Below are 21,413 nucleotides of genomic sequence, written 5' to 3'. Positions count from 1 at the left end.
CTGGACATGAGACAATGAAGGTTTCCCATGTGCCATTCAAGAACTGCCCTCTATACAACCATGTGGACACATCACCAACACACGCCCCACATCTAAACATAGGTTGTAACAAGAGAGCTGGCTTATTTGGCTCTGGCTGCATTTAGAACTGGAATCCAAGATCCCCAGTGAGTCTCACTGCTAGTTTGAATTGAAGACAGGTAAATTTGGCTTTGATAGGAGCATATGTATGCAGAGGCAAAAATTCTGGGATGGATGGGTAGATGGATAATGCAGATAGTATTATGGAATAAATGTCTATAACCCCTTAAATCCTAAATGTTGCAACTCTGCTCTCTCATGCAACAGTTTCAGGAAGTGAGGTATTTGAGAGGTAACTGGAGTTAGAGGAAGTCAGGAGTGTGTCCCACTAATGAATGGCTTTAGCATCCATAAAGGAAATCATATTCAATCTCTCTGCCATGTGATGACACATTAAGAAGGCAACCATCCATCAATCAAGAAGCAGGCGCTTACATAATGGTATTTGTAAAACTTTTTGATTATGGTGTCATTGTCTCCATTTTAATGTGGTGTCCATGTGCTGTTTCTATGAGGAGTGACAGATATGTACTCAGACACACGTGATCAAAAGGTACGTACTTTGAGGTCAAGGGGATGTGAGTCTGGGTCCAGTACTTCCTTACCACCCAAGGGACATGGGTGTCCTATTTACCTTTGAAACCCCAGACTATTATCTCTACGGGGTTTCTGTGAAGGTGAAGCCTGTGGTGTGGGCAGACAGATCAAGACTTCATCAGCCACAGTGTGCAGCCTTCTGAACCCCCTTGCCCACACTCTGGGATCTGGTGCCAGCTCAGCTTTCCCAGGAGCCTGCAGAGTCCCTGTGTCTGAGATGCCATCTCCACTGGCCTCAGGTGAGACAGAGAGCCATCACTTCCTCTCCACAAACTTTCCCCTGTGGCTGTGGCCCAGAGATTCTTGTGCAATGGGCCCCTCCCCTGGAGGACCTAGTTAGTTCATGAGAAGCTCTGAAAAAGCAAATATGAACCTCTGCTTGGTTATATTTTCATCTTAGAACATTTGAAGATCAAGTTTTTACCTGTTTTTATATACTTACGGTAAGCACTTTGGGTAGTTGTTGGCTGACAACTTGTTATCAAATGAACTGAGTTCCAAGCCACACCCAATCTGTTGGACTATGAGAAGTAATCTGTGTTGTTTTAATATCTATGGCATTTTATTACAGCTATTCACATGCACTGAAATAACTGGATGAGTGGATAAATAGATGGATTGGGAGAGAGAGACAGAGACAGAGAGATGGAGAGATCCAGAAATACAAGGTGATTGGGAAAGGGAGTGTCCTCCTTAGCAATTCCTGTCTCTAGGCCTTCAACACAGGAACCGCTCTTGAATCTTTGCATACTCTCGGAATGGGGCGGGACTGAGAGCTGTGACAGACCTAGCTATCTTAATAACTGTTACTAACATGAAACAGTCCTGCCAAGACACAGGAAGATATTCCCACCCCATGGCCATGACCCCCTGCCCTTTCTGCAATGCCTCCTTAACTCTTCCTTGGGGGCAGTAATCAGTGACTCTCAAAGGCAGATCCAAAGAGCTATGATGAATTATAGCCTTTGTAACAGAACAAAAGCAGCTGTCAGGCTGGGCTGACAGCTCAGCTGGTAGGGTGTCTGGCTTGCAAACACAGCAACCTGAGCTCTACAGTCAGAACTCAAATGAAAAAAATAATCTGGGCACAGTGGTGTGTGCTTGGAATCTCGGCACTGAGGTAGGCAAAGATGGGTGGGTCTCTGGGGCTCACAGGCCAGCAAACCTAACCTACGGGAAGAGGTTTGGCCAAGGACAGACAGTCTTAAAATTAAGATGGACAGGGCCATTGAAGTGACCCGGAAGGTAAAGCACTCACTGCCATACTTGATGACCTGAGTTCAGTCCCCAAGATCCCACATAGTTGAAGGAGAGAACCGATTCCTACAAGTTGTCCTGTGACCTCTATACATGTGCCGTGACCAGCACACACACACATTCACATACACACACAAATATTTATATTCAAAGAAATTTAAAGCAATGTTTAAAAAATAATAGGGTGGATGACACTGGAGGAACAAAGCTCAAGATTGACCGTGGACCTTCACACACACACACACGCATGCACATGGACATGAATGCGCGTGCACACACACACACACACACACTCCAAAAGAAGACAGACATGCACACATATAGAAACTAAGAGGTCACACTTAATCAGTCATAAGTTTTCTTAGGCAAAACAGTGAGCTGGACAGTATTGGATGTCAAATACTACTGTGACCGGTAATATTATAATTAGAATAAACACAGACTCCTCTGACATATTAACTATGAAAGACAGTATTCAGATATTAAATCAAGCTGAATTCTTTATCATCATGCCTTTCTGTCAACTGAGTCTTCCAGAATTGAAATTCAGAGTCCATGATGTCCAGTAGGTTGAGGAAGAAGAGATTAAAACACCTTGATTATTGATGTTTAGGCCACTTAAATGATTATTCAAGAGAAGTTACACCCTCAAAGAAGACCAGCCTAACATTCAGGTAGTGAAAATACGCATGAGCACTAAAGGAGCTCGGGGCCGCATTCACTTGGTTCACAACCGCACATGATGTACAGGAGGCAGTGATCCAAAGCCAAACCCTATCAGGGCCCTCAACATTCTTGACCACAGTCCAGAGGTCTAAAAGGGCACAATGGCATTTTCAGAAGTCTCAAAGATTCTTCCTGTTAGGACAGATAAGCGACGGTTAATTTTCTTTTCTTTTCTTTTCTTCCAAGACACCACAGAGGCACTGAGAAACTTGCAAGGTAAGGCTTATAAATGTCAAGCTTTAGCTAGTTGGTCTCAGTGAGATAGCCTCACACACGTTTCAAAAGCAAGCCAGTAAGCCTGCTTCTTCCTGCTCGTCTCACCCAGTGCGATCAAAGATCATGACTCATCCACCGAGGCTGCCTTGGTGTTTTGTGTTTTCTGTTTTTTTTTTTTCTGAACCTCTTCGTAACTGAAAGTACACTTGAACTTTGAAACAGGCTATGATGGTTCTTACACATGAGCTGTGCTCACAACTACAAGCCTCAGTCGCTTTCAATTGAAAGACTAGGTCATATATTGCTAGAATTTGACGTGTTGCATGCACCTTAAAGTGGACAGCCAATTGGCTAAGGACTTGAAAGACTTGTGTTGGCAGAAGAACTTCTTAATTGAGTGTGTGTGTGGTGTGTTTTGATGTGTATTCATGCCTGTGTGTTCATGTGTCTGCATGTATTTGTGTGTCAAGTGTATGTATGTATTCATGTATATGTGTATATTTGCGTGTGTCTGTGTGTCAAGGGTGTGTTTGTATGTATTCGTGTATGTGTGTGTATCTGAGTGTCAAGTGTGTGTTTGCATGTATTCATGTATGTGTGTTCATGTGTGTCAAATGTATGTTTGTGTATGTTCATGTATATGTATGTGTTTGTGTGCCAAATGTGTATTTGTGTGTATTCATGCATGTGCATTCATGTGTGTCAAGTGCATATACATGTAAGTGTATTCATGTGTATATTGTCAAGTGTGTTTGTGTGTATTCATGTGTTTGTACATGCACATAAATTCATGTGTGTGTGTTCATGTGTGTGTATTCATGCATGTGCATTCATGTGTGTTTCAAGTGTGTATATTCGTGTATGTGTGTTCGTGTGTATTCATGTGTATATTCATGCATTGGATTCATATGTGTGTATATTTATGCATATGCATTCATGTGTTGTGTTTTCATGTGTGCAAATGTGAGCACCCATGTGCTAAGGACACGTGTGGATCAGAGAACAGCCTCTGGTGTCGGTGCTCTCCTTATGTGTTTGTGACTGAATCTTGTTGGATCGCACTGCTTATGACAGGCTATGGCTGCACACTCCCAGACATCCTCCGATTTCCACCTCCCATCTCGAAGTAGGTGATGAGATGGCATCAGTTGTCATCCCATGTCCAGCTCTTACACAGATTCGAGGAGTTTCCTCAGTTCTCCCCCTTGCAGGGCAAGCACTTTTATTCACGGAGCCATCGTCTCAATCCAAAAGAGCTATTCACCTTGTCGCTCTTGCTCACATGGTATTTTTGAGTTTTCAAGAATGATGCAGTTTTCCCCCCTTTTTTTTTTTGCAAGATGTCCGCGAGCCATTTCTTTGAGGGAGTGGCAGACACTCAGGTACACTTGAGCCAAAAGGGTATGCACTTTGAAGTCAGGAAGATGTGAGTCTGTGTCCTTCCCATACTTCCCCGCCACCCAAAAGACATAAGTGTCCTCCTCCACCTTTGAAACCCCAGGCTATTATCTCTACGGGGTTGCTGTGAAGGTGAAGCCTGTGGTGTGGGCAGACAGATCTAGACTGCATCAACCACAGTGTGCTGCCTTCTGATCCCACCCCCCTTGCCCACACTCTGGGATCTGGTGCCAGCTCAGCTTTCCCAGGAGCCTGCAGAGTCCCTGTGTCTGAGATGCTGTCTCCACTGGCCTCAGGTGAGACAGAGAGCCATCACTTCCTCTCCACAAACTTTCCCCTGTGGCTGTGGCCCAGAGAGTCTTGTGCAATGAGCCCCTCCCCTGGAGGACCTAGTTCGTTCATGAGAAGCTCTGAAAAAGCAAATACAAACCTCTGCTTGGTTCTTTTTATTTTAAAGCATTTGGGAATCAACACTTCAACTTCCTCATGTGTGTGTATGTGTGTGTGTTTGCGAGTGTGTGCGCTTTAGGTTATTTTTTGACAGATGTTTGATGTTAAAAGAACTGACCTAGTTAATCCATCATCAATGCCTTAGACATCTAGCAGGCACTTGTATGTATCGTATGTACGAGATCCTAGCCCAGGCACCAAGAGTTCAGAAACAGGGAAAGCCTGGCTTCTGTTTGTGATGGTCTCACAGTGCAGGAAAGACGAGAGGCCCGTGTCCTCAGTTAATGCACCTTAAGCAACTTTCAGTAGAAGTCTGCCAAATGGCACACTTTACCCAGAACCTTAAAGTTCAAGGTCTCCTTTCTCACCTTTCACCCCCACAGCCCTGTAGTAAGCAAGGTGTTACTCTTACTAATCATTTCCAGGTCGGCTATAAGGAAGTCAAGGGCAGGGAGGGGAAGTAACACGACCAAGATCACAGGGAGGATAACCACAATCCTGTGTCTCCTTTGCCCGTGTTCCTCCACCGTTGTGGGGGCCTCTCCTGGAACATGTAGAAACACGCTCAGAATGTATTTCCTCACACTCTCAAATGCCATGCCAATGCCACCTGCAGCCTGCTCCCATGAGTGACGGGTCAGACACAGCCCCCTCGGACTCTGGCCTTGGCCTCCCTGCTACAGTCTTCTTTTTCTTTTTTGGCATCAAGCAAAACCAAGCAGACTCTAGTCATGCCTCAGGCTTTCATGTATTGTTTCTTTTCCTAAACACTCCCTTTCTCCATGTGTCCAGCTCCATGTTCTACTTTCTGCAGAGAGGGAGGGAAGGTTGGAGGGAGGAAGAGAGAGAGAGAAAGAGAGAGAGCACGTGTGTGTGTGTGTGTGTGTGTGTGTGTGTGTGTGTGTGTGTGTGTGAGTGTGTATGTGCACAGGTCTGTCACAGTCTCTGGGAAGCCCTTCCTTTCCCCCAAGTTATTTTCACAGCTGACCACAAGGCCCTGATCATAGGTCATACTTTCTTTTTGGGCCACATTTAGCTTATTGTCCTCTTTCCCCTGACTAGACCATGGGTCCCTTAGGGCTATTTCTGCTGCCTGTGTGTTCAACACATTAGTTTTTTTTTTTACCTGATTAGATAAATAAACGAAACATCAAGGTATTCTCCCATGCCTGAAGCACCTCTTGCAGCACATAGGGCTTAGAATAAATGTCCAGCCCATCACCAGTCTCTGAGCTCCTACAAGATGACCCGTGCAGCTAGACTCCCTAGTAAACGACTCCTTGTAAATGACTATCACCAGCAGGTACTATATTGCCTGTAATTCATGACGCAGGGCTTCGATCCCTAAAGAACCATTGTCACTGGCTGCCATACCCTTTCTGAAGAGCTTTTGTGATGAAAAGTCTCACATCCAAGATTGCAGAATCATATCTGCTTGCTGCTGTGTGCCCTGTGCTTAGCATAGTACCCGGCACCCAGTGTCGTCAAGAAACACTAGCTGAACCAAAGACTGAATGACTGGATGGACAACACGCATGTGTAGTTCCTGTTAAGTGGACACATTGCGACTATGAGTCCTGGATGCTCTGAAACCAGCTTGGGATTGGATGAGCATCTCACAAGGGGAGCTAAACCACAGAGAGGCTCCAGAGGGACCTGTGATCTATGGCTTTCATTAAAAGGAAGCTTCACAACGTAGGGCCTTTCTTAAGAATCTGAAAAAAGAATTCTTCCCCACGCAACCACTGACTGGAGAGCTCACAGAAGGAATGAGCTGGCTGTCCCAGGGGTGGGTAGAATGCCTATGCTGTGTGTTACAACGGAGTGAGGAAGCCCATATGAGGGCGGGAAAAGAGCTCAAACTAGAGAGGAAGAAAGCCTGCCAGCAGAGAGGCAAGCAGAAGCTGTGGGCCTGCTGAGGTCATGCCAGCCTTAAGAAAGTGACAGAGGAAGAGGAACTGGTTGCCTAAATTCCTGACAGCTTTCTTGCTTTGGACCCAGGTCCATTGCATCCTGACCGAGGAGGGACCAGCTTATCCACAGATGAAGCGGGATTTTAAAAACAGGCCACTTGCAGAACTCCCTGAGCTCCCCCAATGCTTGTGTGAGAAGAGGGAAGACATACTTTCTGGCCTAGCTGTAAAGATGAGGGCATTTCCCTTTCCTACTGTGAGGACAGGATGGACGCACATGTCTATACAAGATGCCTAGGCTGACAAGGGCTAGATTTGGGTCTTCCAGTATCTGCTGCATCCAGTCTGTTTTCACACTGTCCAAATTGGCCTATCATTGCTGGCCAGGTAGACTTACTTTTCTATGACCAGGCAAAGACAGAAAGTAAACATAAGACCTGATGCCCACTGCTTGGCAAAAACTAACAAACACCAACTCCCTGCGCTCTAAATTACACAAATGTGAAGTTAGCAGGCGCTAGCCTTGGTTGCTGACCTAGAGTACCACCAGCTTAGAGACCATCATTATACTTTGGACAAGACTGACTCACGGATCCAAAACGGTGTCTCTCCCTCACAAAGCTTAACCAAGACATCCTGGATGCTAACGACAGGAGTACACCCTGGCAGCCTCTGCTTATTGCACAGTCCTGGGAGAAAAACACACCAGAAACAGGCAACTCCAGCAAAGCTCTGAGTAGGAACAAGACTGGCAAGATGGGTGTGAAAACCGAGAGACCCTGAGTGCGTACAATGAGAACTTCAGGGCAAGAGTCCACTTTTGAAAAATTGGTTTTATTTACCAAAACATTAGATTTCAAAAGTCCAGAGCTTTGGTTAACCCCAAAGGCCTGTGAGTTTAAAACCAAATAAACAAAAAGACAAAAATCAGTCTAAGCTCTTAAGATGCAAAAGCAACCCCAGTTTGACTTTTAAAAACTACGTATTTGAATATATTTGGACTTTTACCCATTTTGCATTGGTTTTAAATTATGAAACTATGGCTTTTGCTGACAAAATACAAGTGTTTTATGTGGAAAAATTAGCTCCTGAATCCAAAAGTCAAATAAAAGCCCCTAAACTATGAGATATCTTCCGTTCTAAAATCTGGTAACAACCCAGGGCAATGAAGGAAGCAGGAGCTCTTAGAATGTCTCCAAACACTGCAGGCACCAAGCAGGCCTTTAAAACTGATTGACATTGAATGACCCTGATTGCAGCAGTTGACAGTTTTAGGGGCTGAGTCAAGGAAGGACCAGAAGCTAAGGCAGGAGATGGAATGATGGGTGAAGGCAGGAGAATGTGGTCCTTTGTCTTGGAGTAGGTATTGTCAGATAACCCAAGAAGAAATTCCCTCTTTCTTTTTCCTCTCTAAGGCATTGCCAAAGATAGCTTTTTCCTGCTTGATGTTCATCCAACGGCAGGGACTAACACCAGGGAATTAACTCATTATTAGAAGTGATGATACAGGAAGAACTCTTTGATAAATAGCTTAATCGGGATTGGAAGCAAGAAAAAGGCTTTGGAGGGTGTGGTAGAGGGGTGAAGAAGAGAGAAGGGAGCAAGCATCCATGCTTCAAGGTTCCACTTGTTTAGGCCAACTCTCGGCACAGTGTTCCAATACTGCCCGGGCAAAGGAAGGCAAGCCTCATGCTTGACTACACTTTAGAGTCACCTGATGCCCAGGCTGCACCTGATGCCAGTTCTAGCAGAAGCCCTGAGATGGACTCATCCAGGAACTATTTTATTATTGTTTTCCATTTCCCCAAATGATCCTATGTATTGGATCTAAGATTGAAAACTTGGCATCTGAAAGAAAGACGTTTTAGACTATAAAGTGCAAAAAGAAAGAAAGAAAGAAGGAAATAACAAAAGAAAGGAAAAAGGAAAGAAAAAAGAAGGAAAAGAAAAAAAGCCTGGGTATCTTTCAGCATGCAGATTCAGATTAAGTAGGTCTGTCTGGGAGGGACTAAGTTTAGCAGCAAAGGCTGGGTCTGGGACAGCTACATAGGACCTTTCTCTAGATACTGCCTCTGAGCATGCCCAGAGTTTCTGGCAAAGGCCTGCAAGTTGTGCTACCATAGCACCAGAGCTAAGTAAGGATTGTTGTCAAAAAGAGATTAATCTTCTTATTCTGCTCCTGAGCTGACTTGGGTATCCCAGCCTGTTCAGAGGTTGCGGCTGTCATGGGAAATGCTCTGCCTATCCATGAGGGACTGGCTCATTCTTTATCCTCTTGATTCAAAGAAAGGTGAGGTCACAGTTCTTAGAGACCTGTCTTAGTTTGGGTTTCTATTGCTGTGAAGAGAAACACCACTATCACAGAAACTCTTATAAAGGAAAACATTTAATGGAGGCTGGGTTACAGCTTCAGAGGTTTAGTTCATTACTGTCATGGCAAGGAATATAGTGATGTGTAGTCAAGCACATGCTAGACAAGGAGCTAAAAGTTCTACATCTTGATCTGCAAGCATAAGGAGACTGACACACTAGGCCTAGCTTGAGCATATAAAACCTCAAACACTGCCTCCATAGTAACTCACTTCCTCCAGCAAGGACACACCCACTTCAACAAGGCCACACCTCCTAATTATAGGGCAACTTCTTATGGGTCGAGCATTCAAACATGTGAACCAATAGGCCATACCCATTCAAATCTCCACAAAACCCAAAGCTTAGTTCTGAAAGCTGGGAAAACAGCCTCCTGGAAGAAGTTCACTCTCCTACCTGAGCACCAACATGCTGGGAGGTGGGGGACAAATGCACTGAAAGCTGCCACTTCCTCATATCCATTATAAGGACAGGGGAATACCAGATTCCCTGAAGATAAATAGATGCTCCTGTCACTGGCACATGGCGCATGTGCGTACACACACATCGAAAGTTCTTACTGTTATTCACCCGCATGCAGCTTTAATTCCAAACTTTAAAAATAAAAACTTGAGACACAGTTATGCTTGTTAATCTACTGTCACCAACTAAACTATTATTCACTTGTCTCAGGATCATTGGGAGGGTTAATCCTTTAATCTTTTTAGAAATCAATCAAGATCACCAACAGCTCCAATTCTGTTTGGCCCCAAAGCAGAAGACAAAATGCTTTTCCACTCAACACTTTCCACAAAATAAACTCAGAGGAAGAGTCTGAAGACGAGATCTTACAACCTGAACTTTCTCCAAGGGAATCTTCAAAATCAGAACAGAAACACTGCCAATGCTTCCTGAACACGCTGGGTAGCAAAGACCGTATCCGGAAAAGAAAACAGTCAGTTTCGGTGACCAACAGAGTTGGGTAGCTGGAGTGGAGCCAGATGCACAGAAGTGTGCTCTTTTCAAACTAGAACGTGGCTTTGGGTAGAAATGAGGTTGAGTTCAAGATCATGGAGACGACTCATTGGGTAAGGGTACTTGACACCAAGCCTGAGGGTTTGGATTCCATCACCAAGGCCGTGCAAATTGGCCTCTGACTTCTCCGTGCACGCCGAGGTGTGCCTGTGTGTGCACATACACAAATAAACAAACTGGGCGGAGGGTGTCGAGGAATGCATGACCCCAGAGCACTGGAAAGGCGCAGGGGTTCTGTGCCTGGGAGCGGTGGGGGTGCAGTTCGCTTCAGCAAGCACTTTCTTGAATCTGGTCATTCTCAGGTCCTCCCTGTCTAGTTTCCCAACTCCTGTGCAGCCTTCACAGGTTGAGAATTATAAAAACAACCCTTGGAAACTGGACACATCGGCTGGACTAAAAGACAAAAGTTCTCCAGTTCTTAGGATATTTAAATTATGACTTAATCCCCCTCATGTCTCCACACAATATACCACACCAGAGTTCCACATTAACCACTGAGATTTGAGAGACAAAGTTAAGCGATTAGTCCTCCATCACACAGTACAGCCTGGGCAACATCAGGCCTCATTGAAGTTCCTGGTTTCTGCCTGCCCTCCGAGGACACAACGCAAAAGCAATACTGACTCTAGACTTTCCAGAGAGTAGATACACACACAGCCAGGCCAAGGTCTCATTAACACCTCCATGGGTTTTCACAGTCAGGGAAACGCGAATCCCAGGTCCTCTTACCAGCAAGCCCGCTAAGAAATCTCTATTTCAGAAGCAGGAGTGAGTGCCTGCCAGAGCTTCCAAGCCCTGTACTAAGGCCAGTCCCTGAAGTGAGGGAACCACACCCTTCTGAGGGACCACAGTCATGCCAAAGACCGGTTAGCCCAAGACCTAAATTAGCCCAAGAACCAAAGCCAGCACCGATACCGTCTGGCGCCGCACAGCGGAGAGCGAGTCCAGGGGAACTCGCGTAAACCGCGCCGCTCTGCACCCGCGCAGGAGATAGGCGCACCCACTTGGGCGCACCCACCGGCCGCCTGCCCCTCAACCGAGGGACACCAAGCTTCTGCAGCTCAGCTGGAGGTGGCGATGTGAAGACAGCAGCTTTCGCCCTTGCTCTCAGCACCCCTCCTCCCACGGTTGCCCGCGGGCTTCCAGGAATGATAACCACACAGTGACTGCCACCTGCCCGTGGCTAGCCCTCCCTGGACCACCCCAGGCCATCCCGCGCCACCCTTACCTGAACCGGAGATGTGGACCCGGAGCGGGCGGCCCCTGCTCGAGGCGGACGACAGGTCGCTCTGGGAGCGGCCGCGGGGACTTGGGTCCCCGGGTAGCCAGCGCAGGGCAGGAGCGGCCGGGCCGGGAGCCTCGGGCTCGGGGTCTAGATCCACCGCTGCCACCGCCTCCTGGCCGGCTGGCTGGTCCGGGGACATCTCAGGGCTCCCATCGGCTTCCGCCATCGGCCCTAGGCACCGGGAAGGAGCGAGCTCAGGCAGGGTGGGGCCGGCGCAGAGGGCTGAGCTGTCCGCTGCGGCCCCGCGTGGAGCCCCCGGCCGGCTGGCAGGGCGGGGAGGCGGCCGCAAGCAGCGGTGCGCAGCGCGGGAGGAGGAAGAACACAGAAAAGTTTGCACAGGAAGGAGCCGCCTACAGCCGGCTCTCGCTCCCGCCGGTGACAGACACGGGGCCCCCCAAGCCTGCTGCCCTCAGTGCCCGGGAACCTGCCCGGCTGCTCCACCCCCAGGCGCGGCCCCTCCACCGGAAGGCTGGGGTCTGCAGCCACTGGCCCAGCAAGGCTCTCCCAGCCCGGTCACAGAGAAGTGAAGTTTAAGCTGCAGAGCTGAGATGCAAGCTCAGGGTTAACATTAACAGTACCATTTGCAGTCAGTCGGGGCGGGGCGAGGACACGCGTGCACACACCTGACGGCTTGTGATAGGACCAGGACCCAGTGACCATCATCTGTAATTTACAGGTGCGAGATACTGGCGCCAAAGGGCACTGGGTTTGCCCGGGGATTCCTGGCAGAGCTGGAGTCACTTGTCAAGTCTGCTCCTTTGATCCTCCCTCTACTACCTCCTGCCCTTGTCAAAGCTCAGCTCTGCCTCTCACAGCCCCACATTCCTGGGCTTCCGTCTGTGCTGGGTCACAGGCAAAGGTCGCGGTGTTTTAAAAGCTCGGTCTTCTGAGGGCTGAATTAGTGTCACAGATGTGGTGTTTGAGTCGATGCTTTCCAATGGGAGAGCAGCTGAGATGACTGGCAGTGGGTGCCTCAGTCGACAGCAAAGGGAGCAGTGATTTTGCTAATTGGAATGCCAGCCTTATCAGTTTCACAGTCAGGTCCCCAAGTAGTGGCTGGCCCAGAACTGAAAAGCTGTAAACCAGAGCTGGGTGGCTCTCTAAGTTTCTGGCAGTGGAGGAGTGTTTCTGGGCTTCACAAATGGACCATAAAAGCAGGAAGAGAAGGAGACTGAGAGGGGAAGGGTGGCCAGAGTCAGCCATTACGACCACACACGCGCGCGCCAGCACACACACACACACACACACACACACACACACACACACACACACACACACCAAGTGATTCATCAGACACTTGGTGCGGAATAGTTCATTTAACAAGAAAAGAAACGCAAGTCTAAGGTAAAAGAGAAACAAAAACTAAGAGAGTAAAGCTAGACAAACGCAAAGACGCCCGAAAGGCCTAGCAACTAGGTCATGGTACTCACAGTGCGCCCTCAACAACTGAAAAGGGGTTTGTTCTCCCAGCAACTCTGTGCGGTCCTGGGTGGAGTGGGGGCTGGGGGACCTGATTGTCCCAGCTTCTCTGTGAACACTGTCCAGATTCAGATCCGTCTTCACAGTCAGCCGACGTCATCTGGCCTCGTCGTAATTATTTTCTGCTAACCGAGTCCGTGAATCTACGCTACCAGTGCGATGCCTAGGTAGGTAAAGGTGCTGTGGCAAGCTAGAGGCCCTGAGATGGGTTCCTATGACCTACATACCGGAAGAAGAGAGCTGACTCCCCCAGGGTGTTATCCACATGCATATTCATGCCTATTCTGTTCTACTGTCTCTCTCTCTCTCTCTCTCTCTCTCTCTCTCTCTCTCTCTCTCTCTCTATCTCACACACACACACACACACACACACACACACATTAAATCTATAGTGCTCTAAACTTACTCCACTTTTTTGTCTGGTTCAGGAGAGAAAAAGTCTGTGATCCCAGGAAGGGTAATAATAGGTTGCAGGGACACTTAGATTTTATACTTACCCCCAATAATCGCCTTGGGGTGTTTCTAATCATAATTAGTTTAGTCCATGAGGGTGTAACCCTGAAAACTTGTGTTACAATGGAGCTTCTCACTAGGTTTGCCATCCGCTGTATCCTACATCTGCTGCTCCTGCTACAACGATTGTCCTATATTCTGATGATGTGTGTTTTCCTCTGGTGTTCTGTCCCCAACTTGCAAGCCAATCTTCATTCTGAGACATGCATTCCAGCTGCCCACTTCTGGGACTTATGACATCTCTCTCCCATTGCTTGTTCCATGAGTGTGCATAGGTCCTTTAGGCTCTGCCTCTGCATGCTTTGGTTAATCCTCTGTGTCATCTCTTGTTAAGCTAAATAGCTAATCAAATGCTTTAGGACCCAAGAAGTCTTCCCTAACTCATCATTCAGCTGTTTAGCAAAGAATTCATCACTTCAACTTTTATTTGACAAATGTCATTGAGTACTTGTTATGGGCCAAGCCCTGTGCTAACACTGCTCGCCCTATCTTCTTCCCTTAATTTCTCCTTCATTCCCATACCATTTCCACACCCCTGCTCCCATGTCCTCATGCTCTTTATCTTCTGTGCATTCTTTGCTAGCTGTGTCATGACTTCTAATTCCTCCACTGCATAGACAGCATTGGTAGCCATCAAATCAGAGCACCTAGATGTCGGTGCCACTGTTACTTGATCTGGTTTCAACATGCTTGAACACTGGCTTCTTTCTGGACTCTGCCTCTCTGGTTTCTAGAACACTCATCTCCCCTGGCGTCATTCTAGTCCAGCTTCCTCCCCATCCTTGCCTGCATCTCTTTGTTCCACCTGCACTCCGGTTGAGCTGCCCAGAGTTCTAACATCAGTCCTTGCCTTTGACAAGCTTTGCTGGGAAATCTTACCCATGGCTTTGAACTATGCAGAGAAGAGCCCGAAATAGCCACGTCCATCCCAGACATCCCCCTTGGCTCAGGATCCCAACATTCGGTGATCTATTGGCCCTTTTTCCTTTGTTCTTTCCTCCTCCTGCAGCTAACTCTTCTCTTTCTTTCTTTCTTTCTTTCTTCCTTCCTTCATTTATTTATTTATTTCCCTTTTTTCTTCCTTCCTTTCTTTTTCTTTCTTTTCTTTTCTCCTTCCCCCCTTTCTTCCTGCTCCTCCCTTTTCTCTTTCTCTTCTTCCTTCTTTTTTTTTTTTTTTCATGGCATGGGGGTCGGTGGTGGTATTCGTGTTTGTGTATGTATTCATGTTTACAAGTTGGGGGCACACATGTATGGATGTACACATACATGGGTGTAAATGCCTATACAGGTCAGGGGATAGTGCTGAGAAAAATGCTAGATCACTTTTCTACCTCGTTTCACAAAGCAGCATCTCTCCATCACCCAGAGTACTTTGATATGGCTGGTCTCAAGCCAGCCTGCTCTGAGGATGCATATCTCCACCTCCAAAGGCTGGAACTATAGATGGTCTGCTATGCTCTCCCAGCATTCGTGTGGGGTCCAGGGATCTAAACTCTGGTCCTCAAACTTGTGTAGCAAAAATTTTAACATCTTATCCATCCCCCATCCCCTTCTTTTTTTGAGACGGAATCTCAGGCAGCCTAGGTTGAGCTCTAACTTCCTATGAAGCCAAGGATGATACTCTGACCTCCACAAACTGGGAGCTGGGCTTACAGTCATACGCCACCACAGCTGCTCTATGTGGGGCTGGGAATCAAACCCAGGATGTTCGGTATGCTTGCCAAGCACTGTACCAACTGAGCCACACCCACAGCCACAAGCCTCCATTCTTGATGTTTCCTCCACAGTTTGAGGTCAACACGCCAAACACTGAACTCTCTCTCCTGGGCCGTTAACCTGCTCGGCCCATTCTTGACATTTGGAATCCTCAGACTCGCTTTCCTCCTGCTATTTATTGTACCTCCCCCTCTTTAGCTGACACCGTCATCTTCCGTGTTCTCTCATGGAAACTCTCAGCACCTACAGCCGCTTTCTTCCACTCTGCCTCCATCGCAGCCATAGAGTAATCTTCTAATCTAGCTCGCAGGGTATTTTGCTCCTCCATGTAAATTCTTTCAAGAAGGCTTTGAGTGTAGCTGAGGGAGGCAGCCTGTGTCTAGCACATGTGAGGGCTTAGTGTTAAGACCCAGGATGAAGCAAAAGAAAGAAATTCTTCGAAAACAAGTATTCACGACACACAGGTGACTTTTTTGGCCATGCTAACAAGTGTTCTGGAATGCTGCCCTAAACTCTTTTCTTGGAGTTACTCTGGCTATTCTGCTTCCAAGTCATTCAGACCTCACTATAGCTCCTGAATGCGACTAGGTGCTTTGTTTTGTTTTTGTTGTGGGAGTAATACCTTTGTTACTCCCATTTTCTTGGACTTCAAGTGTCATCTCCCCTATCTTCTTAATTTTGTCTAACTGGCCATCACTATTCTTTAACCCTCATGACATGTGTCCCCCTCTGAGCAGCTTTGCTGTCCCTGACCTTCAGGTCATCCACAGTGCCCCTCCTGAGCCATACCGCAAACCCATGTGGATTTCTCTCATTGTCACCTTCACAGAAGACTACACTTTAACAGGGGCACTAATCTATCTCCCCTTCTGCCTCCGAGCCTTCAGCTCCATAAGGGATGATTCTCAGTTTGTTTCCCCAGTGCCACTGTGGGTTTGGTGAATCTAGCTATGAGGTCTTTGGGGATACAGACATTAACAAATGATTACAGGCAAATGCATGGTAACTGTCAACACTGAGCTATAAATGAAAGGAACATTGACCCCAGGAGAAGCAGATGCCTTGACTCTCAAGGGAGGGTTTTTAGAGGAAGAGCTGTCTAAGATGCCAAGGCACCCTAGAACAAAGTGGTAGTGATACAGATAGTTGAGGAACTGAGCTCCTTGGGATGGTGTAATGCCACAAAGGAAGCGCAGAAAGAGAACACATGGTGAAGGCAACCTCCAGGGCTCTTCTGTTCTGAGACATCATAGCTCTAGGAACATCATTTATGTTCATTTTAAGATTAACGATGATCTGGGTTTTGTGGCACTCCCCCCATATGGTACTTGCCCGAAAATCTAAAAAGCTTGGTCCTTCTTTCTTTCCCTTCCTCCCTTCCATTCTTCTCACTATGAAAATAAACTCAAAGAACCAGGAGCAGTGGCATACACCTTAATCATAACACCCAGAAGGCTGAGATGGGAGGGTTTTGAAAGCTCCAGTCTAACCTGAGTAGATACACTCTGCCTCAAAAACAAACTAAACTGATAATAAATTCACAGAAGTAGAGTAGGGTGGCAGATCAAAGTTTGGGGTATGGGGTATGCTCAAGGAGAGGCAGGAAACAGTAGGGAGGAGAGGGAGTGTACCCAGAACCTTATAGGAGAGGAAGTGCTGAATTATGAACAAGAGGCTGTAGAGCAGGGTTTCCCAACCTGGTTTGCAACCCTTTGTGAGGCCTAGGGACCCTTTCACAGGGGTCCCTTAAGACCATCTGAAATACCAGATATTTACATTGTAATTCATAACAGTAGAAAAATTATAGTTGTAAAATAGCAGTGAAGATAATCTTATGGTTGGGGAAGACCACAACATGAGGAACTGTATGAAAGGGTCACAGCATTAGGAAGGTTGAAAACCATGTCTCTAAAAGATTTAGGCAAAATGACAACCTATCTTTTTTTTTTAATTTTGACATGAGATACATATATTTGATTGGTTTTATTGCTTTAATGATTGAAGAAAAATGTATATCAGGTGCCAAATGTAAAGACTATCATCCCATGAAAGTTCAGTCCACTTCTCTTAAGACATTTTGGATGTTGAAACAACCTAAATGCCTCTCGGCTGAAAAATAGATAAGGAAAATGTGGTACATTTATACAATGAAGTACAACACAGAAAAAAAAATAACATCTTGAAATATGCGTCTAAATGGATGGATCTAGAAAACATCATATTGAATGAGGTAACCCAGACCCAGAAAGATAACTATAATATGTACTCACTCATTAGTGGCTTTTAAACATAAAGCAAAGAAAAACCAGCCTACAATTCACAATCCCAGAAAACCTAGACAACAATGAGGGCCCTAAGAGAGACATACATGGATCTAAACTACATGGAACATAGAAAAAGACAAGATCTCCTAAGTAAATTGGGAGCATGGGGATCATGGGAGGAGATAGAAGAGGAAGGAAGAAGAAAGGAGGGGAGCAGAGAAAAATATACAGCTCAATAAAAACAATAGAAAAATAGACATTCTGCATGTTGTCCTCCATTTTCAAAGGCTACCCCAAGGACACTTTGGTCCAAAGAAGGACTTTCTGAGCTCATAGGTCTAGAAAGAGAAGCCGACACTTCTCTGTTGCTAGTCAAACTCGGTGCTGCTTCTGATTCTCTCCCTCTCCTTCTTTTTTTTTATATTTAAATTTATTTATTTATTAAGGATTTCTGCCTCGTCCCCGCAACTGCTTCCCATTTCTCTCCCCCTCCCCCGATCAAGTCCCCCTCCCTCATCTGCTCGAAGAGCAATCAGGGTTCCCTGACCTGTGGGAAGCCCAAGGACTGCCCACCTCTATCCAGGTCTCGTAAGGTGAGCATCCAAACTGCCTAGGCTCCCACAAAGCCAGTACGTGCAGTAGGATCAAAAACCCACTGCAATTGTTCTTGGACAGAAATCTCAAGGTCCAAATCAGGAGCAGAAGGAGACGGAGCACGAGCAAGGAACTCAGGACCACAAGGGGTGCACCCACACACTAAGACAATGGGGATGTTCTATTGGGAACTCACCAAGGCCAGCTGGCCTAGGTCTGAAAAAGCATGGGATAAATCCGGACTAGCTGAACATAGCGGACAACGAGGAATACTGAGAATCTCCCTCTCCTTCTAAAGGTAGTTCTGTAGTGGCTCCTGACACCTGTTCCAGGACCAGCCACACAGTGCTTTGATTAGACTTAAATAGCATCACATGCCAAGCTCTAGACATCTGGGCCACTAGAACTATCTGTCCATGCCCTGACTCCTCCAGATAGACCCTGCTGGAGGGGGCTAGCGTGTGCAAAACTCTAATACTGCAGGTCCTTATTCCTACCTGGTACCAGAGTTGTCTAGGAACTGTGCGTTCCTCAGCTTTTCCCTCTAACTGTTGCTGTTAGAAATGTGACATGGCCCTGCCACACTGGGAAACCCTGGAGCAGTTTCCTCAAGACAAAAATGTCCTTTCGCCCTGACCTAGTTTGCTCTCTATTGCTGTGATGAGCACAATGACTGTCTTAGTCACTGTTCTACTGCAGTGAAGAGACACCATGACCACAGCAACCCTTATAAAGGAAAGCTTTTCATTGGGGCTTGCTTACAGCTTCAGTGGTTTAGTTCATTATCATCGTGGCAGGGAGCATGGTGGCACACAGTTGGATGTGGTGCTGGGGAAGCAGCTGAGATCCTTAGGCAGAGAGAAAGAGAGAGAGAGAGAGAGAGAGAGAGAGAGAGAGAGAGAGAGAGACAGAGACAGAGACAGAGACAGAGACAGAGACAGACACTGGGCCTAGAATGGACTTTTGAAACCTCTGTGATACACACTTCCTCCCACAAGGCCACACCTCCTAATCCTTTTCATCCTATTAAAGCATTCCACTCTCTGGTGACTAAGCATTCAACTCTATCAGCCTGTGGGGACCGTTCCTATTCACACCACCACAATGACCAAAGGCAACTTAGGTAGGAAAGGGTTTCTTTCACCCTACTGCTTACAGTCCTTCGTGAAGGGAGGCCAGGGACAGAATCTAATGTAGTAACCTGGAGGCATGAAGAAACACATTTCTACATGGCTTGCTCAGCCTGCCCTCCTTACTACACAGAACCGTCTGCCCATTGGGCAGAACCCACACACAGTAGGCTGAGCCATCCCCCCTCCCCCATGAAGAAAATTAATCAAGAAAATGCCCCCTCACACTTGCCCAGGGGCAAATCTAATGAGATCATTTTCCTAAGTGAAGCTACCAGATTATCCTGGCTTGTGTCAAATTGACAACAAATAAATAAATAATAAAGTAAAAATTAAAGGAAGGAAGGAAGGAAGGAAGGAAGGAAAATCTAACTAGGACACACCCTAGACCCAACCATACTACTTTGAGTGATGGATCCAAATGAAAGAAAAGTTTGCATCCATGCAAAACTGTTAAGACCATCCAGAGGAATGCTACTCAACAACAGGAAGGTAAGAACTCCTATTGCATCCTGGGGAGAGTCTTGCATTCCCCTGGGTAGAAGATGCCAGGCTCTAAGGTTTGAGGTTTCCTAGAACACTATGCGGCTTAATTAACATTGTAGGAAATAAAAGATTGAAAAATAGATTAGTAGTTGCCAATGGCTTAGAAGTGGGTTCTAAAGTGTAATTGTCTCGGTGACTACTCACCTGTATTTGTCAATAGCCACAAAAGTGTGTGCTGAACAGAGAAACTTGCTGTGTGTTGAGTTATACCTGGAGAGAAAATAAAGGATGAGGGGAGTCCCATTAGGTTGCTTTTCTTCCCTCTGGGGACAGTCTAGTCTAATGTCGTTAATAGTGACAAACAGCTGGAGTGTGTATGTTGTTTTTGTTCTGCACGTCTCTGCCCTGAGAATCTGAACTCCCATGGGAAATCTTTAAACACATGAAGGTGTTCTTGCGTGACTTACAGGAAGCAAAGGTCTGGCCCCTGTCTAGAAGGGAGGCAGACCTTTCCTTTGACACTCTTGTTCCATCTCTAGCTGCATTCAAATTGGAGGGGGAGGGGAGAGAAGAAACTGACAAAGCAGGTTAAGTTAGGGTTTATCACTAAGCATTGACAATATTTGATCTGTTTGCTTTTTAGCTCAAACTTCCCAAAGAAGGAGTAGCTGAAATGATCTTCAAGCATCTCCCTGTCCCTTCCGCCAATATGAGCCTGCACCTGCAGAGAAAGGAGTCAAAGGAACCAGGAACCAAAGTGACTTCTTGATATACTTCTTATCCACTGCACCTCTGAGTCGCAGCACCCCAGGGTCTGATCGCCAGGTTGAGGTCTGTTTTGGGAACCAACGGTGCAGGAAGTAGATTGCATGGAGTGCCAGAGAAGAAGGCTGAAGAAAGGCAGCTGAGGTATTAGTGTTTGGACTGAGTGAGCTGTAATGAAAAGTTTTCTTGGCTCATGGTTCAGAAGTGCAAGATCCATGGGTCTGGGGGGAGGGGTCTTGATAACTGAGCCCTGAGTTGATGCAGATATCAGACAGTGAGAGATGAGGAGCCTGCCTGTGCATGTGGGCCTCTTCTGGTCTCTCTCCCTTTTCTTAGAAAGCCATCAACATCCAATCATAAGAGCTCTGTCCAACCCTAAATCCCTCCCAGTGGCCTCCTCTGCAAACACTACAGTCAGATGAAATTTCCACCTCCTCGGTCCCTGACAATAAGGATTAGATTCAAAACGTGAAACCCCAGGGAGAAGCACACAAATCATTCACAAACTGTAGCAAAGCGTGGAAGCTTTTCATGTGTTACTACTTAGGAGGAAACAAGCAGAACCATTTGCTAGGAAGTGCCTAGAAGGGGAGGCCTTAGCCAGACTGGTCCAAGGGAAGCTTTTAAAAGACTGGAACCCCAAAGTCACAAACACACACCCAGAACACAGAGGAAGGAGTCCATGGCAAGCTGTAAGGCACCCATGTGGGGAGCCAGTAGGGCTGGGTGTCATGAGAGATTATTGGGGTACAGGTGAAACTGGGATATTTCTGCATACATATACTCTCCTAGTCCAACCAGAAGAAGGGGATAGGGGATTTGAAACAGGTGAGTGACATGAGCCAGATCACATTTTGAACAATTATTCTAGAGGTGGAGAGATGGCTCAGTGGTTAAGACCACTCACTGTCCTTCCAGAGGACCTAGGTTAGAGTCCTCGTACTCACAAGGGGGCCCACAACTGTGTGTAACTCCAGTTCCAGTGGATCCGACATCCTCTTCTGGCCTCCCATGGCACCAAGCATACAAACAGCATACAGACATACATGCAAGCAAAACACATATACATATAAAATTTTTTAAAAAGTAATAAAAGTAAAAACTAACATAATTGCTCTAGATTTTTAGAAACACAAATACCGATTCAGTGAGATGGCTC

At 46.5% G+C, this 21,413-nt stretch overlaps 1 protein-coding gene across 4 annotated transcripts in view; it reads right to left on the bottom strand.

The window, feature by feature from the left end:
* The window catches only part of Phactr2 (phosphatase and actin regulator 2), a 268,683-nt gene extending 256,876 nt beyond the window's left edge, over window positions 1-11,807 (bottom strand). For all 4 annotated transcript variants that reach the window (XM_041680164.1, XM_041680166.1, XM_041680168.1 and 1 more), the window contains exon 1: window positions 11,251-11,807. In XM_041680164.1, coding sequence (XP_041536098.1) covers window positions 11,251-11,473 — 223 coding nt within the window. In that variant the 5' untranslated portion in view covers window positions 11,474-11,807. The remainder of the gene's footprint in view (window positions 1-11,250) is intronic.
* Between the last annotated feature and the right edge of the window lie 9,606 nt (window positions 11,808-21,413).

The sequence above is a fragment of the Microtus oregoni genome, unplaced genomic scaffold (genome assembly GCF_018167655.1).
Source record: "Microtus oregoni isolate MIOR12 unplaced genomic scaffold, Mior012 000033F_ref0000390, whole genome shotgun sequence".
Taxonomy (NCBI): Eukaryota; Metazoa; Chordata; class Mammalia; order Rodentia; family Cricetidae; genus Microtus; species Microtus oregoni.
Note: the sequence above shows the minus strand (reverse complement) of the source record. Positions and strands in the feature narration are given on the sequence as shown.